The sequence below is a fragment of the Dioscorea cayenensis genome, chromosome 19 (genome assembly GCF_009730915.1).
Source record: "Dioscorea cayenensis subsp. rotundata cultivar TDr96_F1 chromosome 19, TDr96_F1_v2_PseudoChromosome.rev07_lg8_w22 25.fasta, whole genome shotgun sequence".
Taxonomy (NCBI): Eukaryota; Viridiplantae; Streptophyta; class Magnoliopsida; order Dioscoreales; family Dioscoreaceae; genus Dioscorea; species Dioscorea cayenensis.
This window is the reverse complement of record NC_052489.1, coordinates 31,417,357-31,440,455: the sequence shown is the minus strand read 5'-3', so window position 1 is coordinate 31,440,455 and position 23,099 is coordinate 31,417,357. Positions and strand designations below refer to the sequence as shown.

Sequence of the window (23,099 nt, the reverse complement as noted above, 5' to 3'; positions counted from 1 at the left end):
ACGGTCAAATTAACCAGCTGAAAGATGGATAGGACCGAGGATGGTTTGATTTATTGGGTCTTTGATGTAAAGTTATGAAGGAAGACGCAAGGTGCAGTAGCGGATTTCTCTTCTTGTTTATGCTCCTTAATTTTGTTCAAGTGGATATTAATGAGAACGACAGAGAGACCGCGTGGTTGTTAGCCTGTCAGCTATGTGCCAATTGGCCATGTATGAATCAAGAGCATACTTGATCGGTGCACGTACGGAAGTGCATACAAAGTTCCTGAAGGCATTACACCGCGGTTCCAAGGTCGACTTGATAGAGATCCCACCCTCTTCAATTTGCAATCGGTTTTATTATTAACTAAAATATTCCTTAGAGATTAGTCAACTGTTATTGATGGAATCGGACATTTGACGTCATATATACAAATATGGGACGCACAACATGCCTTTCGTTAACAAACCTTCTTCTTTGACTTTCCTTTCACCGTGACCAACCTTGTTCTGCCAACAAACTGCATTGCATCCAACAGTCTTCTCTGCCTTTCAATTCATCTTAGACCGACCAAAATGGCATTACGAGCAAATGGATCACGTCAAAAGAACTTGCTGCAAGCAATCCCCAAACTAATACCAAGTAGCAGAATCCACCTAGCGACCCGTTCTACACCAGTCCGTCGGGTTCACACAGTTCCACATATAGATATATATATATATATATATATATATATATACATATATTCCTCCAAATTAAGCCCAAGAGGTACAAGTGGATAGATTTCCTCTTTATGTATATCTTTATTTTTAATTTCTATTCGTGATTATTTAATTTCTGTTTGGACATGGCAAACAAACAACTTGTGTGTGCGCTGTTGTGGGTTTTAGCTTTGATTGGGTCAATAATAGAGCATGGCGAAGCGGCATCTGATTTTGTGAAGGCCGATGGCACTAGTTTCGCGGTGAATGGAGAGTCATTCTACCCGAATGGATTCAATGCTTACTGGCTCATGTCGAAAGGGTCGAAGCCGTCAGAGATGGACAAAGTGTCGCGTGCTCTCTGCCAGGCCTCCTCCTACGGAATGACTGTTGTCAGGACCTGGGCCTTCAAGGATGGCGGATACCGACCCTTGCAGTCCTCTCCTGGCGTCTACAATGAGGACATGTTCAAGGTAACGCACACATTACATACAATTATATTATATATATATATATATATATACACTACAATAAGCTTCTCAATTAGAAACAGTAATTTATCAACGGATTTATTTTGTTGTTAATTAACAATTAATTAGAAACGGATAACCCACTGTTTTATTTTTAGAAACAAAATTTACAAATGTTGTTAATTCGTTTCAATTTTGGAAATGGATCCTAACTCTGTTGGTAAATTAAAAAACTAATATTAGAAACTGAACATAATTCTATTTGTAAATTTTATTTTATTAAAAAAATATTATTTATTTGAAAAAAAATATTTTTTAAGATGATTTTGACAAAATAATAAATAACTATTGTTTATAGGATTAGGATTTAATGAATATTAGATCAATATTTTAAAATTTTGATTATATTTTTTTGAAAAAAAATTATTGCTTGAAATCAATGTAAATAATTATAAAATTTTTAGATGTATTCATGAAATATTAATTTATAATTATTAATTAAAATTTAAAATATATAATTTTTATAAGTGGAAATTGCCAAAAAAACCCTACAACTTTGCCAAATTGCCAAACAAACCCCCATAGTTTCGGAATACCCAAAAACCCCTTCCTTTTCAACTCCATGATTTTTGAAACCCCCAAAAGTGCATACTGGCATTAAGCGGAGTGTATTTAAAATTTTATAGACGAAAATGCCCTTGCATGGAAGTCGTGCTATTTCGCATTTCAGTGGTGTGAGAGGAAGTGGGTGGGTTTTTCTTAGGCATTACAGTTTGCTTGTCTTCTCTCAACTCATGACTCGAGCTCAACTCGCGTCTCGACTCTTCTCTTCCCACCCAGACTCTTCCCTTTCCACTCGGCGTCTCGAAGAAGAAGTCCGTGCAAGTATTCGACATTTGGTCACTGCGATCCTAAGGTATTCATTATGGTTTTTGTTAACTATTACATTACTGAAGAGACATTTTTCGGTTTTGGTTTGTGATTTTGTTTTTGTTGGAAGACATTGAAGCTTTCAGGGGGATTAATCTGTCGGGGTTTTGTTAGTCCGAGGGAGATGTCTCGGCTAGGGTTTTTGTTTTGTTTTACATTTTTAGATCACGTGTATCACGATCGAAAATGGTTTTTCCGATTGTTGTGCTTTGTGTAATGTTTATAATCTACGTTTACCCTTTCAGTTGATATGGTTGCAGTTGTAAAAATGAGGTCTCCGTTTAAAGCAATGAGCTTTCTAGTTTTAAGTTAGTTCGTCTCCGTTTAATTATTTGTATCTCTCGTTTAATAGTATACGTCATCTGCTTAAAAATGATATCGGTGTTTAAGAGCCGAGTGTTCTACCGTTTAACAAATTACATTTCCGCTAACAATGTCTTTGTTATTATCAGCGAGCTTGTGATTATGGCGATCGATCTAGTTAATGGGCGATGCTACTTGACACTGTGAGTGGAGAGCACGTGGGTGAATTGAAAGTTCACATGATCCCTCGACATCGGGGAGATCATCCGAAGGACACCGTTCACGACGATTCTTGAGTTGGAAGTCAGTATACCAAGAGCGGGCCCTTCTTGACTCTCGTTGCGGAGATACGATAACCGCACCAATAAATTCGAGGATCGGGGAAAAGCATCGTCGACTTTCGAGCTCGAAGATGTGGCAATCGTTCTCGCTCGCGTTGCGATGGGAGGCGATCGTGTTTCGAAGAAGAAAACACGGTCAGCTTTCGAAGAGAGGTATTTATCGAAGACGTACGAGAGACACAGAGACTCCATTAGGAGCACTCTTGACAGACTCGTTGGGACGAGGGGAAGAGGAGAATTTTTGCAAACTGCGATGGTGTACCTCACGGGTACGATCCTCTTCCCAAATACCTCCTGCTCGGTTCCTAACTGGATCGTTGATTATGTCGATGATCTACCTGGAATGGGGCGCTACGCATGGGCGCAAGCGACGCACAAGTGGCTTATGGAGGACATACCACAAGCCGCTACACGAGTGCAATCTAGATGCTGTGAGGGAAGAAGACCAACACGGGTATGTTAAGGGTTGCAGTGGCGCTTAACATCCGGTTTTTACTGGTGACCCGGAGCCGGAAAGAAAGTCCGGTTCTACGCAGATCCCAAGGATCGTTTGTGCTTTACGGTGAAAATACTTACAGGAAGCAAGCGACGATAGAGACGAGTTTGTCGTCTCTCGAAGGAAAAGAGGTAATAATTCAAAAAAATATTTTGTTTAGCGTAGGCGTTAACGTTTAACCATATCATTTACCGTTTAACTTTATTCATCTATCGTTTAACATTATAACTTTCACCGTTTAACTTTGTTCAACTACTCGTTTAAACTTTTAGTTTAATGTTTAATTTGTTTGTTTCTTGTTTAACACAATAGGTTATAACGTTTAAATATACTGAGTTACATGTGTAAATATAGTTTTTAATTGTTTAAACTAAATAATTTCGCTAAGATTGTTTGCTTTACACATGCTAGTTTCACGAAATGGTTCGCGAATCGTCGATGAAGAAGTATTTGTTCGACGACCGTCGAGTCGGATGCTATTGCTCCGAAACCGCTTGCTCAAAGGCAAGATTAGAGGCGAACCTCTTCCTTGCCTTGCTGACGCCTGCTTCTCCCGCTTCGGGGCCAAAACGCATTCGTCGAGGGACGAGAGCCCTCCCCCACCCCGCCCGACCGTGGCTTCCCCGACCCAGTGTCGGCCCTCGACGTGGCGGCTCGCCAGGCACTAGGCGAGGATGTCAGCTGCGAACTCTCATGCGAGCTTGCGATTTTTGATGACAGAGTTCCCTCGACATGTCGCTCGGGTGGAGGCATTGGAAGGCGGTCACGATCACGATCATTGCGCCTTCCCTTGAAACAAATGAAGCACCGGGGACGGATACGCCGTCGGAGTTTGACGACGAGGACATCATCGGGTGGCCCTTGAGCGGCCTCATTCGAAGAAGCTTGCAAAAAGAGGAAAAACAATAATGCCTCAGTCTCCACCCTGCGTCTTGCGTGACGATGAAATAATAGCGACACTCATCGGCGAGCACCATCGGCGGGTCGATGTTGTTAGCGTTGATGACATGCCCATCACGGTGGAGGAGATTGAAGATGGCGCCGATTTTTGCCGCGGTGGAAAAGATCGTCGACTCGCTGTTGACGACATCATGCATACGGGTGGAGCCGGCGCTGACGAGTCGCGGCATCAAAGATGGACACAATCCATGAAGAAGAACAACCGAGACAACGTTGTGTCTCCCATTGATGTTCTGCGTCGTGGAACTCACGGTTGAGAAGGTCGTTGAGTCTATCCTCAACGAAGTGGGAATTCGCGTGGAACCAACGGTCGACCGTGCTCGCATCGAGGCGGACACAATCCCACGAGAACAAGAAGCATGTAAGGAAGTGTCTCCCGGGTTGATCTGCTGCAGTCGTGCCCCATTAAAGGAAGCGATAAAAAGTAGAAGAACTTGGAAAGTCTTCATTCCAGAAGAAAAAAATCGTTGACTGATCGCGCCTCGATAAGTAGGTGCGAGGGGTTGATAAGGATCTTCCTCAGCGCCCCTATGGACAAGTAAGTTTGAAGTTTTTATGATATTGTTTTAAAAGCTGTTTTGGTTACCATTTAAGTAGGAGCGTTAAAGTTTAAAAATGTCTGGATAACATTTAACTTATAAGTGATACCCTTTAAATATTACAGTTACCGTTTAAACATTCAATATAGAATTTAAAGTTTATACTTTAACGTTTAATTTTATACTTACAACATTGTTTACATGTCTTTGTTCCGTTCAACCACAGCACTGTCGTGTGGAAGAATGACTACGTCGGCACCACACGGGCCAATCTATTCGACTCGCTCGAGGGAAGGAGATGGTCGCGGAGCGATGTGATGGGACGCATTCGTATGTATCTTGCAAAAGAGCGATGAGCGTAGTGCCATATCGTTATAAGAGGCGCCTCCCATCCACACGACCAGCGGCCTTGTTCATGTCAAAAGCGAGGCGACGACGCACATGAATCCACGATGGCTATGATTGGAGATGCCGCGCGTAACTTGCATGAAGTGGACATCGTCATCCTCCCGATAATTATGAGTGGCCACTTCCACGTATGGTCGTCCTCGACAATGAAAAAACAAGAATACAGTGCATTATTTTTCATGCCAAAGCGAAGAATACGATAAAAACGCGGCTAGAAATGGTAAGTGCTTTAATAATTTGTGTTTGTGTAATAGTGTTCGGTAAATAATCGGCATTCTAATATGAACTTGTATATCTCGGCAGTCGGAACCTATTCGACCTCTGTATCGACATGGAGTTAGGGCGAGTCGGCGCATCGAAAGTGCAGCTTGTTCACGACATCGAAGCCCCACGACGGAAAAAGGAAGTGTCGATCGCAGCGTCTATGTCATGCGGTTTATCGAGCGGTTACTCGCGGTGAGAAGCTACGGGTACCATGCAGACGGCGTCCCTTATCTGCGATTAAGGTATGTTTCCGCGATACTTAGGGAGGGAGGGCAGCGGCATCACGACCCGGAGGGAGTCTTGCAGGCCGGGTTCTTAGTCATTCTTTCTATATTTGTATACCGCGATTCTTTCTTTAATAATCCAGATTCATTGTTTAACATACACTTTCGGTGTTTAAGTATATAGTTCATTGTGTAAATATCAATGTAATTGTTTAAACTCCGTTTCTCGTGTAAAACGAACCGGAGGGGAGTGTACGTAAGCGGGGTCATAGTCATTGTATAGGTGTAATAGTTTCAAATGTAAACCGGTTTTAAATTCAATTCATTTTTTTCCCGAAGAACATGACAAATTTTTAGTCGATGTAAATGTACATGTATCTAAATTCAATTAAATTCATTCTGTTTTCGCTTTTGAGGTTACGTTCTTGTTGGATGATATTGTAGTCCCAGGGGAGGTACATTATCGGGTAGGGTTCTGTTTCATTTTCATTTTCATTATCGGCTAATATCAACATTCATTTTAAGCAGTATAATGATAACTTTTTGCCCCTTTTAACTTTCGTTTTCTCTATTTAAGTTTAGGTTTCTCCGTTTAAATTTAATATTTTTACGTTTTAAAAATATCCTTATTATTTAATAATATCAATGTAATTACAACAAAAAATATACTTAATATTTTTCCGTTTAAAAATATCCTTATTACTTAATAATCTCTTATAGAATGTAATGTAATGTTCGATTTTTTTATGTGCGACGGGAGTGGAAAGCGGCTGGGGAAACCGGCGTGCATTAGTGCAGCTGAGGGAACCGCTAGCACCATCCCGTTATGACATTTTAAGCGGATACAAATTTATTTTTAAAACGATAAAAAAATAACGAGTTAAACGGAGAATAAAAATTCCTTTTGATTGCAAAAATTCCTAAGTGCGTCTACGAAATGTTCAACGCCTTCAAAACATTGTCCAATATCCAGCGACAACACTTCATCTTGATCGGATGAGGAAGGAAGGCATGCCACCCCTCAGGGCTCGCCATGATGTGGAGCAAGCTGCCGGATTCAATTCTCGCCAACACTTTTAGTTTAAACGAACAAGATCAATATTTAAAGCAGAGACACAAAATATTTAAACGATAAACATAAATCTTAAACGTTAAAACAAAAAAAGTTAAATAATAAGTTAATAAGTTAATCGGAGACAATAGTGTTTAAATGGAAACTTGATAAATGTAAAGCGATGGCGGGGATAATAAACAATAATTAACTTCTACAACTATATAAACATAAGCGAGAAGAAACTTACAACGAGAAGAACTCGTTTTCGGTGAGGGATACGATGCCACATCATCCGTCTCAACAACAAGATCAACAATGGAACATTTGAAGATGGAGTGCACGTGACACATGCTGTTTGGAAGTCAACCTCGTTTTTATATGAGACATACTGCTTTTTATGTCCATCGAGTGTGATAAACTTCACCTCGACACGGAAATATCGAGACCCCCATCGCTCACATATTTCGCCTAACATCTGATTCCCAAGAAGTCGGTCAGTGAACATTAGCACTCGTCCCTCCCGTTGTATCTCAGTAATAGCACAAAAAAACTCTCCATAATTTAATCGAAGAGCTAAAATTGAATACACCAAATGAGAAGAAGAAAGAAGAAGAAGAAGAAGAAGAAGAAGAAGAAGAAGAACAAGAACAAGAACAAGAAGAACAAGATATGAGCCTTCTAAACTTTTGTTTGAGAAAAAAAGCAAGGGAGGCATTGAAAAAAACTATCGATAAAAGAAAGTTATGATTGGGCGCCATTTTTTTCCCACCTTTTACAGAGGGCAAAAAGGAATTTCATATCGTGGACCCACTTCAACTTACCGTGAGGGGTTAAAAAGGAATGTAAAAATATAACTGAGGGTCGTCGGGATGTGTAAAAATTGGAGGGGGTTTTTGGGAAGTTTTAAAAATTACGAGGGGTGAACAGTAATTTTCCCTTTTTATAAAGATATCAACTTCTTTTAATATAATTTTTATAGATTATTCACTCTTTTTATGAAATGGGTGCCATGTCTCTAAATAATTGATTCCCCCTCCTTCACTTTATCATCGAGGATATATTTTATTAGGATAAAAGTTATTTGGAAATTTTTTAAATGACTTATATATATAAACAAAGCTAATAATTTTTTTAAAAAATAATATATATATATATATATATATCATTAAAATTGATATGATAACAACAAAGTTTACAATATTTAAAATTTTAAATATATTGACTATTTTGAGATAAAATAAATTTTAAAAAATAATATATATATAATTAAAAAATAAAATTATAAACAAATACGAGGATGTGTTTCTGATTTTATAAACAGAGATCATTTTGTAATGTTATGAATAGGGGGGAGTTATTTGTAAATTTACAAACGGATATGGGCAACTGTTTGTAATATTACAAATAGACGAAGGATTTTTTTATATAACTAGTTTTCATAAGTCAATGAAATTATATATTCGATTATTTTAGTTGTCTGATGATCTGAATATATGCGATCTGGATGCAGGGCCTTGATTTTGTGATTTCCGAAGCTAAGAAATATGGACTTCGTTTGATTTTGAGTATGGTTAATAATTTTAAAGGAAAGAGGCAGTACGTTGAATGGGCAAAGCAGAGAGGGGAAAATTTGACCTCTGAAGATGACTTTTACACAAATTATCTCGTTAAGACATTTTATAGAAATCATGTCAAGGTAATAATAATAATAATAATTAATTATAGTAAGATATACACTTAGTGATGATAAACATACGGCACGTACGCTGCATACGCTCATGACAAACATGGCATACAATGTGCATGTACTGTTTAATTACATGCTACTTAAACGTGTCCAAGTATGCATAAATATTTATTTATTTATTTATTTATTTTTTTGAATAAAGTGGATAAGTGTGCATAAATATTTAGGTAATCATGACTTGAAAAAAAAAATTCCATCTAATAAATCTATTGTATAATTCGTTTCGATTTAACACAGACAATTCTCTTAAGAAACAACACGAAGACAGGGGTAGTGTATAAAGATGATCCAAGCATCATGGCGTGGGAGCTGATGAATGAGGGCCGGTGCAAGAGTGACCTGTCTGGGCGAACCATGCAGGCATGGATTGAAGAGATGGCCGGGTATGTCAAAGCCATTGACCGCAACCATTTGCTGGAAGTGGGCTTGGAAGGCTTCTTTGGTGGGCTGGATCAGGACCAGGAGGCCATTCAATATGACCCGTTTGCCTCCTCTCGTAACGTCGGCAGTGATTTTATATCCAATAACCAGATCCATGGAATTGACTTTGCCACCATTCATTTATATCCCAATCTATGGTACGTACCATCAACAACACCTAATTACCTTCTTTCTCGTGCATTGCTAATCAGTGATTGTTCGTTCATCTTACCTTACAAGCCATGCAGTGCCAAAATAAAACAAATGCATCCCTACCCAACCCCACGTTTATCCGTAATTAACAGCAGGCCAATTAAGACCTATATATATATATATGTAGTAATAAATTACACAACACTCCCGTGGTCGTTTTCAGGAAAGATATATTACATCACGAAATGCATTCAAGTTGGTTATTTAATTTTAAAAAAAAATTAAATACGGATATTTTTTATTAATTTGGTTTGACTAGCAGGATCCCTCACGCAGATGATGCGACCCAACTTAGCTTTTTGAGGGACTGGATACACTCTCACTCAAACGCTGCAGATGAGATTCTAAGGAAGCCACTCCTGGTTACAGAATTCGGAAAAACCAGCCGGTTTGCGGGGTGCAATGGAGTTGATAAAGTAGCATTTTACCGCACAGCTTACGCTGTGATCTACAAGTTGATCCGGGCCAGGAGCGCCTGCGCAGGTGGTTTGTTTTGGCAGCTGCTTCTGCCGGGGATGGAAAATTTGAGTGATGGCTACGAGATCATTCTCTCTGACTGTCCATCTATAGCAAACATAATATTCCGACACTCTCGCTTGATCTCCAGCCTTAACGGTCCTAGCTTGCGCGGGTTGACTTCGACCTATCAGTAGCCTAGACAGTAGTCAAAACAATCCATTCATAGCGATCAGTTTGTTTGCTGTTCATGTACTCAGCCCCATATACAAATGAAAATTAAGTCAAACCGATTCAATCATTTCATTGTCTCTGTACACAGATGAAAAGTCAAAATCATCTGTGTATACCCATTCATTGGTTGGTCATTAGTTGGTCATGTACTCAACGATAAAATGTATAAATTTCTTATTTCAGGAATCAAAATTTTTTTTTATATATGGTTCAGAGATTATTGTGCACTTTCACCTGTAAGTTAAGATAATTATTGATGAAGTGGCAACAAGTGCGACATCCATCTACTATGGAGTTAGTACTGTACTATTTGTATTACATCCCCTTGTAAAGTGAAACACTAGTAAAACCATATAAATATATATTTTTTTTCCGTGAATGGCGACAAACACCACCCCACAAGGAGGTATCAAAAAGACAAGTAAGTACATTGGTGCACTAGTTACGGTGGCTTAACGAACTTCTAAAAATTTTTCATATGAGGCGGGTTAACGCTGCAGGACAATTAGGGCCTGTCACGTGCGTCCAAGATAATATATCATTGACCATAACCCCATAATGGTAAAAATCCCCATTGCCTTGTAACCCTGGAAAGGTGGAGTATACAACTCTTCTACAGGGGTCCTAATGAACAGTGGATGAATAATACCGATAAAGTGTTTTTACAATATATACATATTGTATTAGTACAGTACTGTGGCATAAGGGATTCAACCTTGCACCACTCACCCACAATTTAAAGTGACTTCCACTGGGCTATCTAGTGGTTATCAACAAAATATTTTTTGAAAATCTATAAATAAACATTGTACAAAGATAAAGTATTAATAAAATCATAAATTCTTTAAAACATTGATTGGTATCTTTTAAGTACAATTTATTTTAACAATGCCGACAAATCAACTCACACACATCCCAAATCCTCAATTATAATTTAGAAGAAAGTCAAACTCTCGATATTTTGCATGGGAATTAATCACACTAGCTACCACTTACCTGAAAAAAGGCGTTTAGTCAATTGGAATAGAATTTGTAGGCCCCGCAATCAAGGAGGCTGGGGGATCATCAATATTGAGATCTTCAATTTAGCCCTCTTGGGTAAACGGTGGTGAAAAATCCTTAATGGTCCAACCTAGTGTGGATTCCATATTGTCCAATTCAACTACTTTAGAAATTCACCTATGTGGAATCTTTATTTCAGGAATGTTCACAAGAAATCTTTCTTCCGGCAAGGCATTCTTAGTGCACTTGAACCGTTTCAAACCTATATCCATTCCACCATTGGAGATGGCATGTCCACACTTTTTTGATTTGACAATTGGGTTTCAGGACAAGCCCCAATATATCTTTGGCAAATTCAGTTCTCCCAGTCTCTTCAACCTTGGGGAATAGTTAATGACCTTTTAGAATCCTCCAGGCACTTGCTTCCTCCTTTGATTCAACCTTCCTTGGATCTTTCTCTCTTTTCCCTTCAATGAGGGTTGCAAGATCGCAAATTCTGGAGTCGAACTCCTAATGGAATTTTCTAGATCAAATCTTTTTGCAGCTTCCTTATAGATCAAGGACTACGTTGCTCAACCACACCGCATATTCCTAAAAGTCCTTCCCTAGGAAATTTTCTCATCAATTGGTTGGCTTGGGACAATAAAATTGTCACCCTAGAGAGTTTGACAAAGCGGAGATGCAATATATTCCTACACTAACTTGTGTGTTGTGTTTTGCGGGTCTTGAATCAATTGATCACCTTTTCATTCACTATTAGTTCGCTTCAACCATATGGGTCCATTTCTCTCGAATCCTCAAAACCCATCATTTTGTCTCTCAGGGATCTCTGGTAATCTTGGCTTTTTCATTTGCAGCTTGCTCTTAGGGTTTCTTGGAACCTCTTAGTTAGAGCTATTACTTGGAATATTTCTATTACTAAAAATGATCTTATTTTCAATCTAAAAACTTCCAACTTGTGTTCGTGTACATAAGTCTGACTTTTGTCTTTTGGGTTTCAGCTTCTCCAGTGGACAAGAGACAAAAGCTGGAGTCCTCTTCTGCAGCAGTAAGGAGGAATATTTAGTCCCCCTCTTCACCGCTTGCTTCCCCTTAATTTGGGCAGAGTATCTCCCTTGGCCCCTAGGGATGTGTGTTTGGTAGTGTGTGTTTTCCTATATTTTCAGTTTTCCATTGTGTTTGGCAGTTGTGTGTTTTTCTAGTATTTTCAGTTTTCCTCCTTCGATGGATCTTGTACTTCTTATGTTATTTCTTGTTTTCTTGTTTTCTTGTTTTCTTGTTGTCTGTTTCGACTATTTTTTAATAAATTGTGGTTTATCCACTTTTTCAAAAATAATAATAATAATAACTACCACTTGCCTATTGTGGTGGTGATTAACATAAGTTTTTTTTTTTTATGCTTTTGGATTTTTTGATTACATGTTTTAAAAATATTAAAAATTGGATGAAAGTGTAGTAATAATATCCAAATCCCACTTAAGTGTTATGTAATATAAAATTTTATTAGTTTGATATTAATTAACAAAATATGGATCAAAGTGCATTTTGTTTCCACTAGCTAGCTAAATGCATTTTCTTATATAACTGGGGGACTATTAGTGCACTTTCAGGAAAAAGTTTGTTTGAAAAAACCTTTTATATTTTGTTGATCATATTTTTTTGCTCAATTAATATTATTTAAAATGAAATATTTTAAAATATTATGATTAATTTTTAGTTAATTCTAGTTATTTAATAATATTAATATAATTACAAATTAATTATTAAATATATATTTTCATAATTAAATTTTATGGTTGTATATATTTTGTGACCAAACACCAATAAACTTATTATTATTATTATTATTATTATTATTATTATTATTATTATTATTATTATTATTTTGTCTTAGCAAATATTTAAATAAAATATCGTTTACGCGCCAATTATTAGTTTAAAAACATAAACCTTACGTAAAATTTAGTATGTTAATCATATTACTATGATTCATGGGCATCAATACGGAGATTGTTTGTGTTTTTTTTCTCTGGAATTTTCATTCTTTCGAGTTTTGCTGCGCAGGGAGCATAACACACACGGAGCCAAGGGTGAATATTAACAGTTTACTGCAAGAAACACCTGTGTATCTCATCGTATCAATCTCCGTGTATTCTTTCAATATTACTATTTGACTAATAGTATGATCACACTATAGTTAATGTGAATCTTCATTTGAAAATCTAGTTGGCATGACGGTCGAAGCTGATTCTAATTTTATTTATTTCTACTTTTAAGAAAAATAATGCAAAATGCATGGTTTACTTATTTTTTTATTTTTTTTTTTTTAACATATAACAAGTTGATGGAAATTGTCCCCCTTTTTGTTAATTGTATTTTCTGTCTGAGCAATGTGAACCTCACACCCAGTATATATAGCAGTGACTCCAAAATTTGGGGGTTAACTTGTAATAGAATTTTCTTAGTTAAATCATTTTACACCTTCTTGTATGATTGTAGTCACTGCTGCTCCTTGAATCCCGATATTCAAAAAGGTTATTGCCGAATCAAGGACAAAGTAGCTCCATTCTATGTAGACTTACAAACTATCTCTATTGAAGCTGAATCAGGGTTAGGAGGAGTAGATTTTAGTGACACATGTTCCACAAACCAGGCGACCTCCCCAAATTCAAAGAAGTGACAAAGCCAAAAAACCTTCCACTTGTTGGAACGAAGAGGCAGACTTCATACCACTCCCTCCAAGATCAGCCAAGAAAAAAGTTCCAAAAGAGCTAGGATAAGGTACTTCTTTAAACCCTTCCATTTTTAATTCCTGGTCAAATACTCAAATCCTTAATTATAGCATGTATTGTGGTGTTAAATTCTTAGGATCTCCTAATCATAAAAATAAATGCATTAAAACCATGCGTAATCTAGAAGCTTGTAGAGCTTTTTGTTACACAGTTCTAGCGGAGACCTCCTTGAGGTCTGCATCTCAGACTCCAAATCTTGCTCCTTGAAAATTCTAACCTGGAATGTTAGAGGACTAGATAGGAAGATCTTCCAAATGCTTTCTTGTTAAAGAAATTCTAAAATTTACTAGAGTAGAGATAGTCTGCTTGCAAGAGATCACTAAACTCAATCCAAAACGTGCACCAATCTCTTTGGAGATTGATTAGCAACCATTCTATAGATTCTTTCGATTTCAAACCATCTTCAGGTTCTGACTGGAGATATAATTATGGCTTGGAACAACACTCAAGTCAGTGGTTCCCTATTACTCATGGGATCCTTCTCCCTATCGGTGAAATCCACTAACTAATTTAACAACACTGTTTGGATTTGTACCACTATTTATGTGCCAATGCACTACCACTCAAAGAATTCCGATATGAATTGCACCTTTTAAGAGGCTTATGCACCTTTCCCTGGGTAATATGAGGAGATTTTAACGGGAGGGGTTTTCCTTGCAAGACAAAAATAAGAGCCTTCCTACCATTGGAGCTGTCTTTCTTTCATAGAATTTTCTTCAAGAATCAAGATCTTGAGCTTATAGACCCACCTTTACACAGTAGAGATTCATTGGACAAATGGTCAATTGGATCCGCTGTGGGTATGCTTAGATTGTTTCCTTCTTTCTCATACCTGAAACTCTGTCTTTTCTAGGATGTGCTAATTGTCTCTCCCTAGACTTGGATCTGATCACACCCCTATCTGCCTAGATTTTGGCACTCATTCCACACGACCAAAGAACTTTTGTTTTAAGAAATCTTGGCACTCAAATGATCAACTGGATACCTTAATCCATTATTGGTGGCTGGAAATTACCCTGTAGGAAGTGGTGATTTAATTTTCTAAAAAAAAAAAATCATCCACCTTAAAAAGAGGCTACGTATATACGTGGGCCTCTGAAAATTTCCGTTCCTTTGACCAACTTAAAAGCTCCTTACTCTTCGAAATAAACTCTATAGATACCGCTAGCGAGAGCAGATCACTCTCAGCTTTCGAGCTACAACGTCTTTCCCAATTACAACTGGAGTTGTCTTCTTGATAAGTGTTTGAACATGCATATTTTATAAATTATTTGCACTACATCTAGCATGAAATCCTAAATGTTTATCATCAAACTAGTACATAATTGCATTCTTTTCGTTTACCATGGTATCTAAATGCATTTCAGGGCCAAAGAAGTGAATATTAAGGTGATTTCAGACAGATCGGCTCAAGATACAATTTTCAGAGCATCACCACACAACCTCATCAAGGCCATGGTCCAATCAGGCCAATGTGCAAATCCACAGGAATAAATCACAGGAAGCCACAACAGGCGTTATGTGTATACCGCCCGTGGTCAATGCGCATAACGCTTAGAAATAAACCATGCTAGGATGCGACTTATGGCCCAAGAAATTAACTTTGATCACAACTGCCTTCACAACGGCTGTTGTGTGGACTCAGACTATAAATAACCTAAACCCTAAACCCTAAACCCTAAGTTTAATGAGGATTATTTTACCGAATTTGGTTAGAGGCGGCTGGATTTCTCGAGAGCGACTGCTTCTAGGAGGGAAAAGTGTTGATGCCACAATTTATAAACAAATTATAGAGAGCGTGATGTGTTTGACGTCGACTTGGTCTGACATCATTCATGCTGTTTGTCTTGTAAGTTGGTATATGGATCGACCAAAAGAAGTTCACTTGCTTGTTGTGAAGAGAATCCTAAGGTATGTGAAAGGAACTTCGGATTATGGCTTATTTTACAAGAAGGAGAGAAGTCAGGTATGATTGGATTTACAGACAGTGATTTGCATTTTTCTTATTTGGTTCCACCTCTTGGTCATCATAGAAGCAATCTATAGTTACTTTGTCGACTACAGAGGCTAAATATGTCACAACCATCTCATGTGCTAGTCAAGCTTTTTGGCTAAGGAGAATTTTAGAGGAGATAGACTACACCTATTTATTGTGACAACAGTTTAGTGATCAAGATATCAAAGAATACAATTTTACATGAGCGACGTAAACATTTTGATGTAAGGTTCCATTTCATGCGTAATCTCGTGGAAGATGGCACAATTGAACTTTTGTATTGTAGAATTGAACACCAAATTGCATATGTCCTAACTAAGCAATTGAAGGTTGAAGCATTTTAGAAGCTTCGAGGTATGCTTGGTGTTTACTATAGTCCTATCTAAAGGTGGATAGACTGCAAAACTTGATTTTGTTGTGTGTTTTGCCACTTTAAACTAAATTTTAGTAAATTTCAGTTTAAGGGAGGGTATGTTGGATTATTAATTGTTGAATAAGCCAATCTTATCCTAAATATTAGTTTGAATTAGTTCATGGTTGTTTCCTTATATTTAAGAATTTGCTAAGTTGTTGGTTGTACAACAGTCTATTTAAAAGCCTTAGTAATGCAATAAATGAATTCCATTCATCTATTCATAAATAATATACTTACCTTTATCGCTTGCATTACCTATTGCGCTGCCCAAGTGCTGGAGGGAGGTGGAGGGAGAAATCCTAATCAAGTTACCTTTGACAAGAGTGGGACTTGCAACATTGAGGTATCTCACGAGAACTAGGGAGTGTAAATGAGCCAAAGCTACTCGTGAGCTACTCGAGATCGGCTCGGTCAATGCTCGAATTCAATGCTCGAGCCCAAAAATACTCAGCTTCGCGAGCCTAAACTAGCTTTTATATATAAAATATTAAATTATTATAAATTACAAAAATACATAATTATATAAACTATATAAAATTATAAAAATACTTATGTATACAAGCTAATCGAGCTTAAACGAGCCGAGCTCGAGCTACTTGAGCTTTTCAGAGAGCCGAGCTCAAGTACAAAAAATACCTCGAATGAGCTCGAGCCGAGCTCGAGCCGAGCTCGAGCCTTCAAATACTATACTCGAGCCGAGCTCGAGCCTGGTAATACTCGGCTCGGCTCGGCTCGTTTATAGCCCTAACGAGAACAAGTGTAAACGTGAAATTTTAAGTTGTGAGGACTATTAAAATTAACTTGGATCATTAATTAATCCAAAATCTTAATTGTATTCTACCCTTCGTGTCGTGCGACAATTAAGGTAAAATTAGAATTATCTATGTGTCGTTCGGGCAAGCAGCACTAGGTGCTTGTATTTAACAAAGTCATAAACCACCCAGTAAACAATATATCCATTCAACTAAAAATAATATATTTATTTATTTGAAAGAATAAAAATGTCGTATAGTAATTATTAATTTACTATTTATCTATAGTATGTAAGACTAGATAATAAATATATATAGGAAGGTGTTCATTTTATTAGCTTCATATTATTGTATAATTAAAATATTTATATATTAAATAAAGTGATAAGCACTATAAAAAATAGATAATATAGATATGCATTAGTTATGGTAATTTATAATTTTTGTAAAAATAAATCCCCTACTATATAAGTCTAATAAAAATGAATATAATATTTCTTTTAATAAAAAAACTCATTTAGACTGATTTGAAAATTGAAACAATATTGTAAACAAATTACAATACGCGCTAAATAGAAAGGGCATGTTTATTTCACTGGGCAGGAGAACCAAATTGATTGAAGTGGTGACTTTTGTCCCACTTCAGTCTATTTGTTTCACCGGTTTTGTGGCCGAAGTTGTGATGTCACACCTCCTTTATCCACTCACTTCACCCGTTCCACCTCAGAAAAAAATGGGTAAATAGGATTTTCCGGGACTTTTGCATACATGGCTGAAATGAGCTTTATAACCCACGTGATTTGCCAGGCCTCGTTTCGCTCATCTTTTCTTTTGTCTTCCCCGCCGCTTCACTTTCCCCTTTGTGTTCAGCTTACTGTTTCATCCCTGACCCGAGGTAATGCATCCTTGCGTCTCCAACGTCTCCATTCTCACAGGCGATGATGTTGTGGTTTTCTAGGATTGGTTTTTTTCTTATTTTTTCAGGATTCCTACTCCTTTTTCATCTTCATATTCGGGTTTTTTTCCCAAATATTTTTTTTTATCTCTCAGTGTTTTTATTATTTTTTCCCTTTGTGGTCAATGATTGGAGGGCCGATCTGTGATGGCAATGATTTCATCTTATGCTCTTGTATATGTGGGTTTATGTTGCCAGATGTATGATATGTTCTTGTTGAAGTTTTTTTCTTTTTGATATGCCATATGTCATTAAGTTTTCAAGCGATATTCTTTGGATTATGTCTTCTTAATGCCAAATCTATAACAACACCCATGATTCCATTTTATTTATTTTGATCTGTTGTATACTTTGCTTGGGTTTATGTTTATTTTTGCAAGATTTCAGATTTCTTGTTTATATTGCTTGGTTGTTGTTTTGACCCCCATTTCTCCTTTGATCCGCCACATGGCACTTTGGTTTTCTAGCATATTGATTCATTCATGCATTGTTTTTTTAATATCAGACCTGTGATCTCTTGTTTGTTAAAAGGTTTTTAAAATTATGACCTTTCGTTTTGTATTTTAATCGGGTACTACGGTTGTTTGCCATGGTGTATGTTGTGTCTTTTGGTTTCATGATTTTTTACACTATATTTTGATTGTTTCAGCTGTGCTTGGCTTCCATTTCCTTGTATCTTGATGTCAGATTTATGTTTTTTTTTATGTTGCGTCTATGGTTAATTCTTTCTTTCTTGATTTTTATAATTTGATATCTTCTGTATTTACTTATGAACCATTGTCTCCGGCGTTGTTGTTGGGTTCATGCATATCTGGTAAGATGTATGATGTGTTGTTCTCTCAAAGTTTTTTATTAGTTTTGTTTCCTTGTTTCCTATCTGATATTTTAGCTGTGGTTGGATACCATTCTTTCTTTACATGAAGTTGGGATCATGAATTCTTTGCTATATGTATGATGTGTTGCATTATTCATTTTTAATCTTTTTGTTTTACTATGCCATGCATCATCATGTTTCATGCGTTATTGTATGTGTGACTCATACTTTTAATTATTACAAAATGTTCTATTAGATGCTTAATTCAATCAATTTTCTATTGGACTTGTTGTTTGTATCTACTTACGAAACAAACTTTGCAAGTCATGTCGCTAGTGTTAATAATGCATTTGATTCTTCCATAAAATTTTCTGATGTGTTGCATTTTATTTTTCTTCTAGACCTGTTGTTTACTTAGTTGTGTTTGGATTCCAATTTATCATTTCAATCTGTTATATGCTCTTTTGGTAATTTTATTATTTTATGCATGAAACCTATTACTTTGTGGAATACTTTTCTATTGGGATAGTGCATGTTATAATTCAATTGTGTTTTGTTGTTTCACTTCTTTTTTAAACCAAACATACAGAACTGATAATTGAAAATCTCTTTTGTTATTTTTTTGAATCAAATAACCAAATAACCATTTTGGTCTACTGGCGATCGAGTCCCCTTACGTAGGGGTGTTTCACCCTCGAGTGTCGGCGTGAGCTTCCGAGTTTCGATCTCATCTCGCGTGAGGTGAGGCGTGATTCGGTGGTGAGTGTGATTTCTCCCACATGTTCGTCTCCAGGGTTTCGCTGCTATGCCTTTTTCTTTTTATAAAAAAACACTTTTGAATCAAATAGATACAAATATATATATATATATATATATATATATATATATATATATATATGGGAAAAACATCATCTGAGGGACGTCCCTGAGATTTCAATTCTAGAGATGCTTTTTAAATCTAGTTCGTTGGATCATCATCCAGATGATTGATTGATTATATAAACATCTGACACTCTTTTTTTATCTGCTCACGATCATCGCACAACACCGTAGAAACGCGGTTTCTACTGCTCATAATGATAAGATCAGTTAGATTTTCATCCGATGCGCTACTATGGACATCCCTGAGATTTGAAATCTATGACGTCCCTGGATGATGGGTCTATATATATATATATATATATATATATATATATATATATATATGTTAAAAACTGTTCAAGTACATCAAAAGGAGAAATAGAAAACTTATTAAAAAAACATAAAGAAGAAGGAAGCCGCGACGGCGGCGCTCACACATCGGCAAATCCATCCGAATTTCTCTGAGCACTGGAGTGGATCAGTGATCCCCATGGCAGCACTGAGAATTGCCCTCTCGTTCATCTCGTGCTCTTCTTTCATTCGCTCTTTCAAACCTTCAGTTTGTCATTATGGCCGCCCCTTTCCCCAAGCCTTGTCCTCTTCCTTTTCTTTCCATTGTCCCCTCATCCCCCCACCTCCTCCCTTCAGGCTTTGTATTCTCGGTGCTGCTCGTAGCCTCTCCTCCGGCTCCAACACCAACACTAATAACACTAACAGCCCCGCCTCCTTCGACTGGTCCGACGATGACGAGCATGAGGAGAAGAAGAAGATGAGCGAGAAGAGCAAGCTGCCCCCTCCCTACGACCCTTTCAGCAAGAAGGCTTCTGTGGTGGAGGAGGCCGGTGACCCTTCCGACCTGCAGACTGTCTTCCACAAGATGCGCACCGAAGGCCTGACAAACAGCGCCATCAAGATGTTCGACGCCCTCTCCAAGGACGGCCTTACCCACGAGGCCCTTGAGCTCTTCTCCATCATCAAGGACAAGGGCTCCATGCCTGACGTGGTCGCCCATACCGCCGTTATCGAGGCCTATGCCAGCGCGGCCGGCCATTCCAAGGATGCCATCCGCACTTTCGATCGCATGCTGGCGTCTGGCGTCTCGCCCAACGCCTACACCTACACCGTTCTCATCAAGGGCCTCGCCAGGGATGGCAAACTACCCGAAGCACGCAAATACCTGCTTGAGATGATGGGAAATGGAATGTGTCCTAATGCTGGCACTTATGTCGCCGTGTTTGAGGCCTACTCTAGAGAGCAGAGGCTCCAGGATGCCAGGTCTCTTCTAGAAGAGATGAGGGACCAAGGGCTTCAATCCGGATGAGAAAGCTGTGAGGGACCAACTCGGCAAGCGTGGTCAGGTATTCCGAAGCATCATGGACTTGCTCTTTCACAAGTGAAATGTACATGTCAATCTAGAAAACTAGTCTTCTCCTGGACCTCTTGTGCTCCGCGTGTTTCTCTTTCTCATGCCTTAATAATTCATTTAAACAAATTAAAGACACTGTAGTTTATTCTCGATCTACTGTTATAGATTGCAACTTAGTGCTCTGGGGTTTTCACCAATTAATCTGCGGAACAACCACTTGCCCTATTGATCATGGCTCTCAACTTCCTGACTTTTTTTTTTTTAAAAAAATTTAATCGTAGTGTATTTATATTTTTGGTGAAAGATTACTTCAGTCAAGTGATTGGTTTAACTCTATAATTGATTTTTTTATGTGCTTTTAAATGATAGATTCATCAATGATTGTCGCAGTTTTTGCTGCTTGATTGTTGTGGTGAAGGAGCTAGCTAATAACTGTGCCTGCAAATTAAGTGACTCAATAAGCAAATGCCTGTGATGGACTTTATTTGTACAACGCACTAGCTTGTCATGATTGAATGTAATCTCATTCTTTCATAACCTGCAAAGCTTTTTATCTTGTTTGGGCATACACAAGGTGAAACTCTTTGATGGAGGCTGTGGAACATATATTTAGGATGTTGAAAACCAAATTCATAACGGTGTTTACTTAGTCAGGTAAGAAGCATATGTGCATATTTCGTTTCACAAGAATATGAAAATAGATGTGAAAGAATGAAAGTAGAAGATGTTTTGTATGCACTAAGAAGGGTGTTGCAGTTAATGCATGACCTAAAGTGGTTTTTACTCCAGTGTTTTATCAGCTCAGATCAATCTTATTCTTTTATTTTGTCTGTGAGAAATGTTATGCATATATTGGTAGATTGGTGGATAGAGCAATTAGGTATCATCTGTAAATCCAATGATTTGGTCCATTGTAATTGTGTTTATGTATATATTGAAAATCAACTGTGAAAATTTGGTTAGCAAAAAGGTGTTTAAGAATTCTTGATTGATGGAAACACTTGAAAGAAATTAGAAAGCTTATGTCATCAGGATCATCCCTGTATGTATTGTTTTTCTTCAAGGTATTTTGTTAGAGTTTAGCCTCCCCTACCAAGAGGAAGAGGATGGCTATTTGGATTTATTGATAGCTATATTCAGCCTTGATTTTTGTAAGATGATTGGTATCGATTTATTATTAGGGCTGATTTATTGGTGATTTGATTTGATCCACTGAACCTCTGTGACATCATATTTAGTTTTGGCAACATGTATGCAAATGTAAGACAACAGACTTAGGTGTAAGGCCCCAGCACTTGGACATTGTGGTGAATCTGAAGTTCCTGCCGCCGGATCATTTCGCCCTCTGGAAGTTAGACCAGATGGTTGTTGCATTATATTCGTTTCAAACTTGAAAATGTTTCGTCTCATGAAAAACTTAAACTCTGAAAATCAGAGAAAACCCTGCGGGCGGAGCGCTGTCTTTGAATGCTAACACAGAATTGACGCCAGATGTGGATGGACTGTAAACGTTATCTCAACAAGAGAAGCAGATGGCAAAATTGGCTGACAGATAGATGCATTTCCTGGAGATACATGGATGCTGTTAAGGAGGTCAAGATGTTAACGAATCGGTTCCCTTTATTAGCTGTGAAGCCTATCCCCTAGAGATTGTAATGTTTTTTTGCTGATAAGCGCTATAATTATGCTCGTAGGAACTAGGAACCCTGCTCTTTCGTTGTTTCATAAGGGTCTCGATTTGCGTTGATGGTTGTTAGAGGCTACCTGAGTGTGGTCTTAACTTTTAGCTGGTTTGTGCCCTTGTTAACAGTTTTATCCGGTTCCATTTTGCTAGCTGTTTTCGGCTCCTTTTGACAACCAAAAAAAGGGCTAACAGAAAAGGCCTCTAAGGCTCACCAAGTCATGACTAGCTACTGAGTACTGAGCTACTTAACATTGTGATCATAAGATGCAACAAACAAATCTAATGGATGATGTACCCTTCCGTGTGCTGTTGTCTTTTTAATTTTTATTTTCTTTGATGAAGTAATAGTTTATCTATTTTTATTAAATATATCTATATATACATGAAGATTCACAAAAATTCACAAGCAATCGATGACAAAGGAATTAAAGTAAAAGGTATAAGAAAAATGTTGGTAAAGTCCTAATTTCAAATTTTAATTATGATTAATAGAAAAGGGAAAATATATTAAAAAAATGTGATGGGAAAAATGTAAAAAAGAAAGTTTCATATACCTTTTAATTTAAATTAGATTACTCCTGTATACAGTAAGTGGCTTAATTCGAATTAAACCCCTTTATTTTTTTAAAAAATTAACTCTAAACAAAATATTTAGTAAAATTTTAAGGACCACGAAGGATTAATGGGGTGAATGGCCGGGCCTCCGAGGAATTACATGACTT

General features: G+C 37.5%; 1 protein-coding gene and 1 pseudogene across 2 annotated transcripts; both read left to right on the top strand.

Annotated features, from left to right (window-relative positions):
• Positions 1–738: 738 nt before the first annotated feature.
• On the top strand, positions 739–9,926 carry LOC120249629 (mannan endo-1,4-beta-mannosidase 1-like). 2 transcript variants are annotated; one of them, XM_039258206.1, is made up of 4 exons: positions 739–1,154; positions 8,181–8,366; positions 8,655–8,995; positions 9,313–9,926. In XM_039258206.1, the coding sequence occupies exons 1-4, from the start codon at positions 828–830 to the stop codon at positions 9,701–9,703; spliced, it is 1,245 nt and encodes a 414-aa protein (XP_039114140.1). In that variant the 5' UTR covers positions 739–827; the 3' UTR covers positions 9,704–9,926. The 2 variants fall into 2 exon arrangements, with proteins under 2 accessions (XP_039114140.1, XP_039114139.1); XM_039258205.1 differs by lacking the exon at positions 8,181–8,366.
• A 9,800-nt stretch (positions 9,927–19,726) lies between these two features.
• LOC120283458 lies at positions 19,727–20,955 on the top strand (annotated as a pseudogene).
• Positions 20,956–23,099: the final 2,144 nt, after the last annotated feature.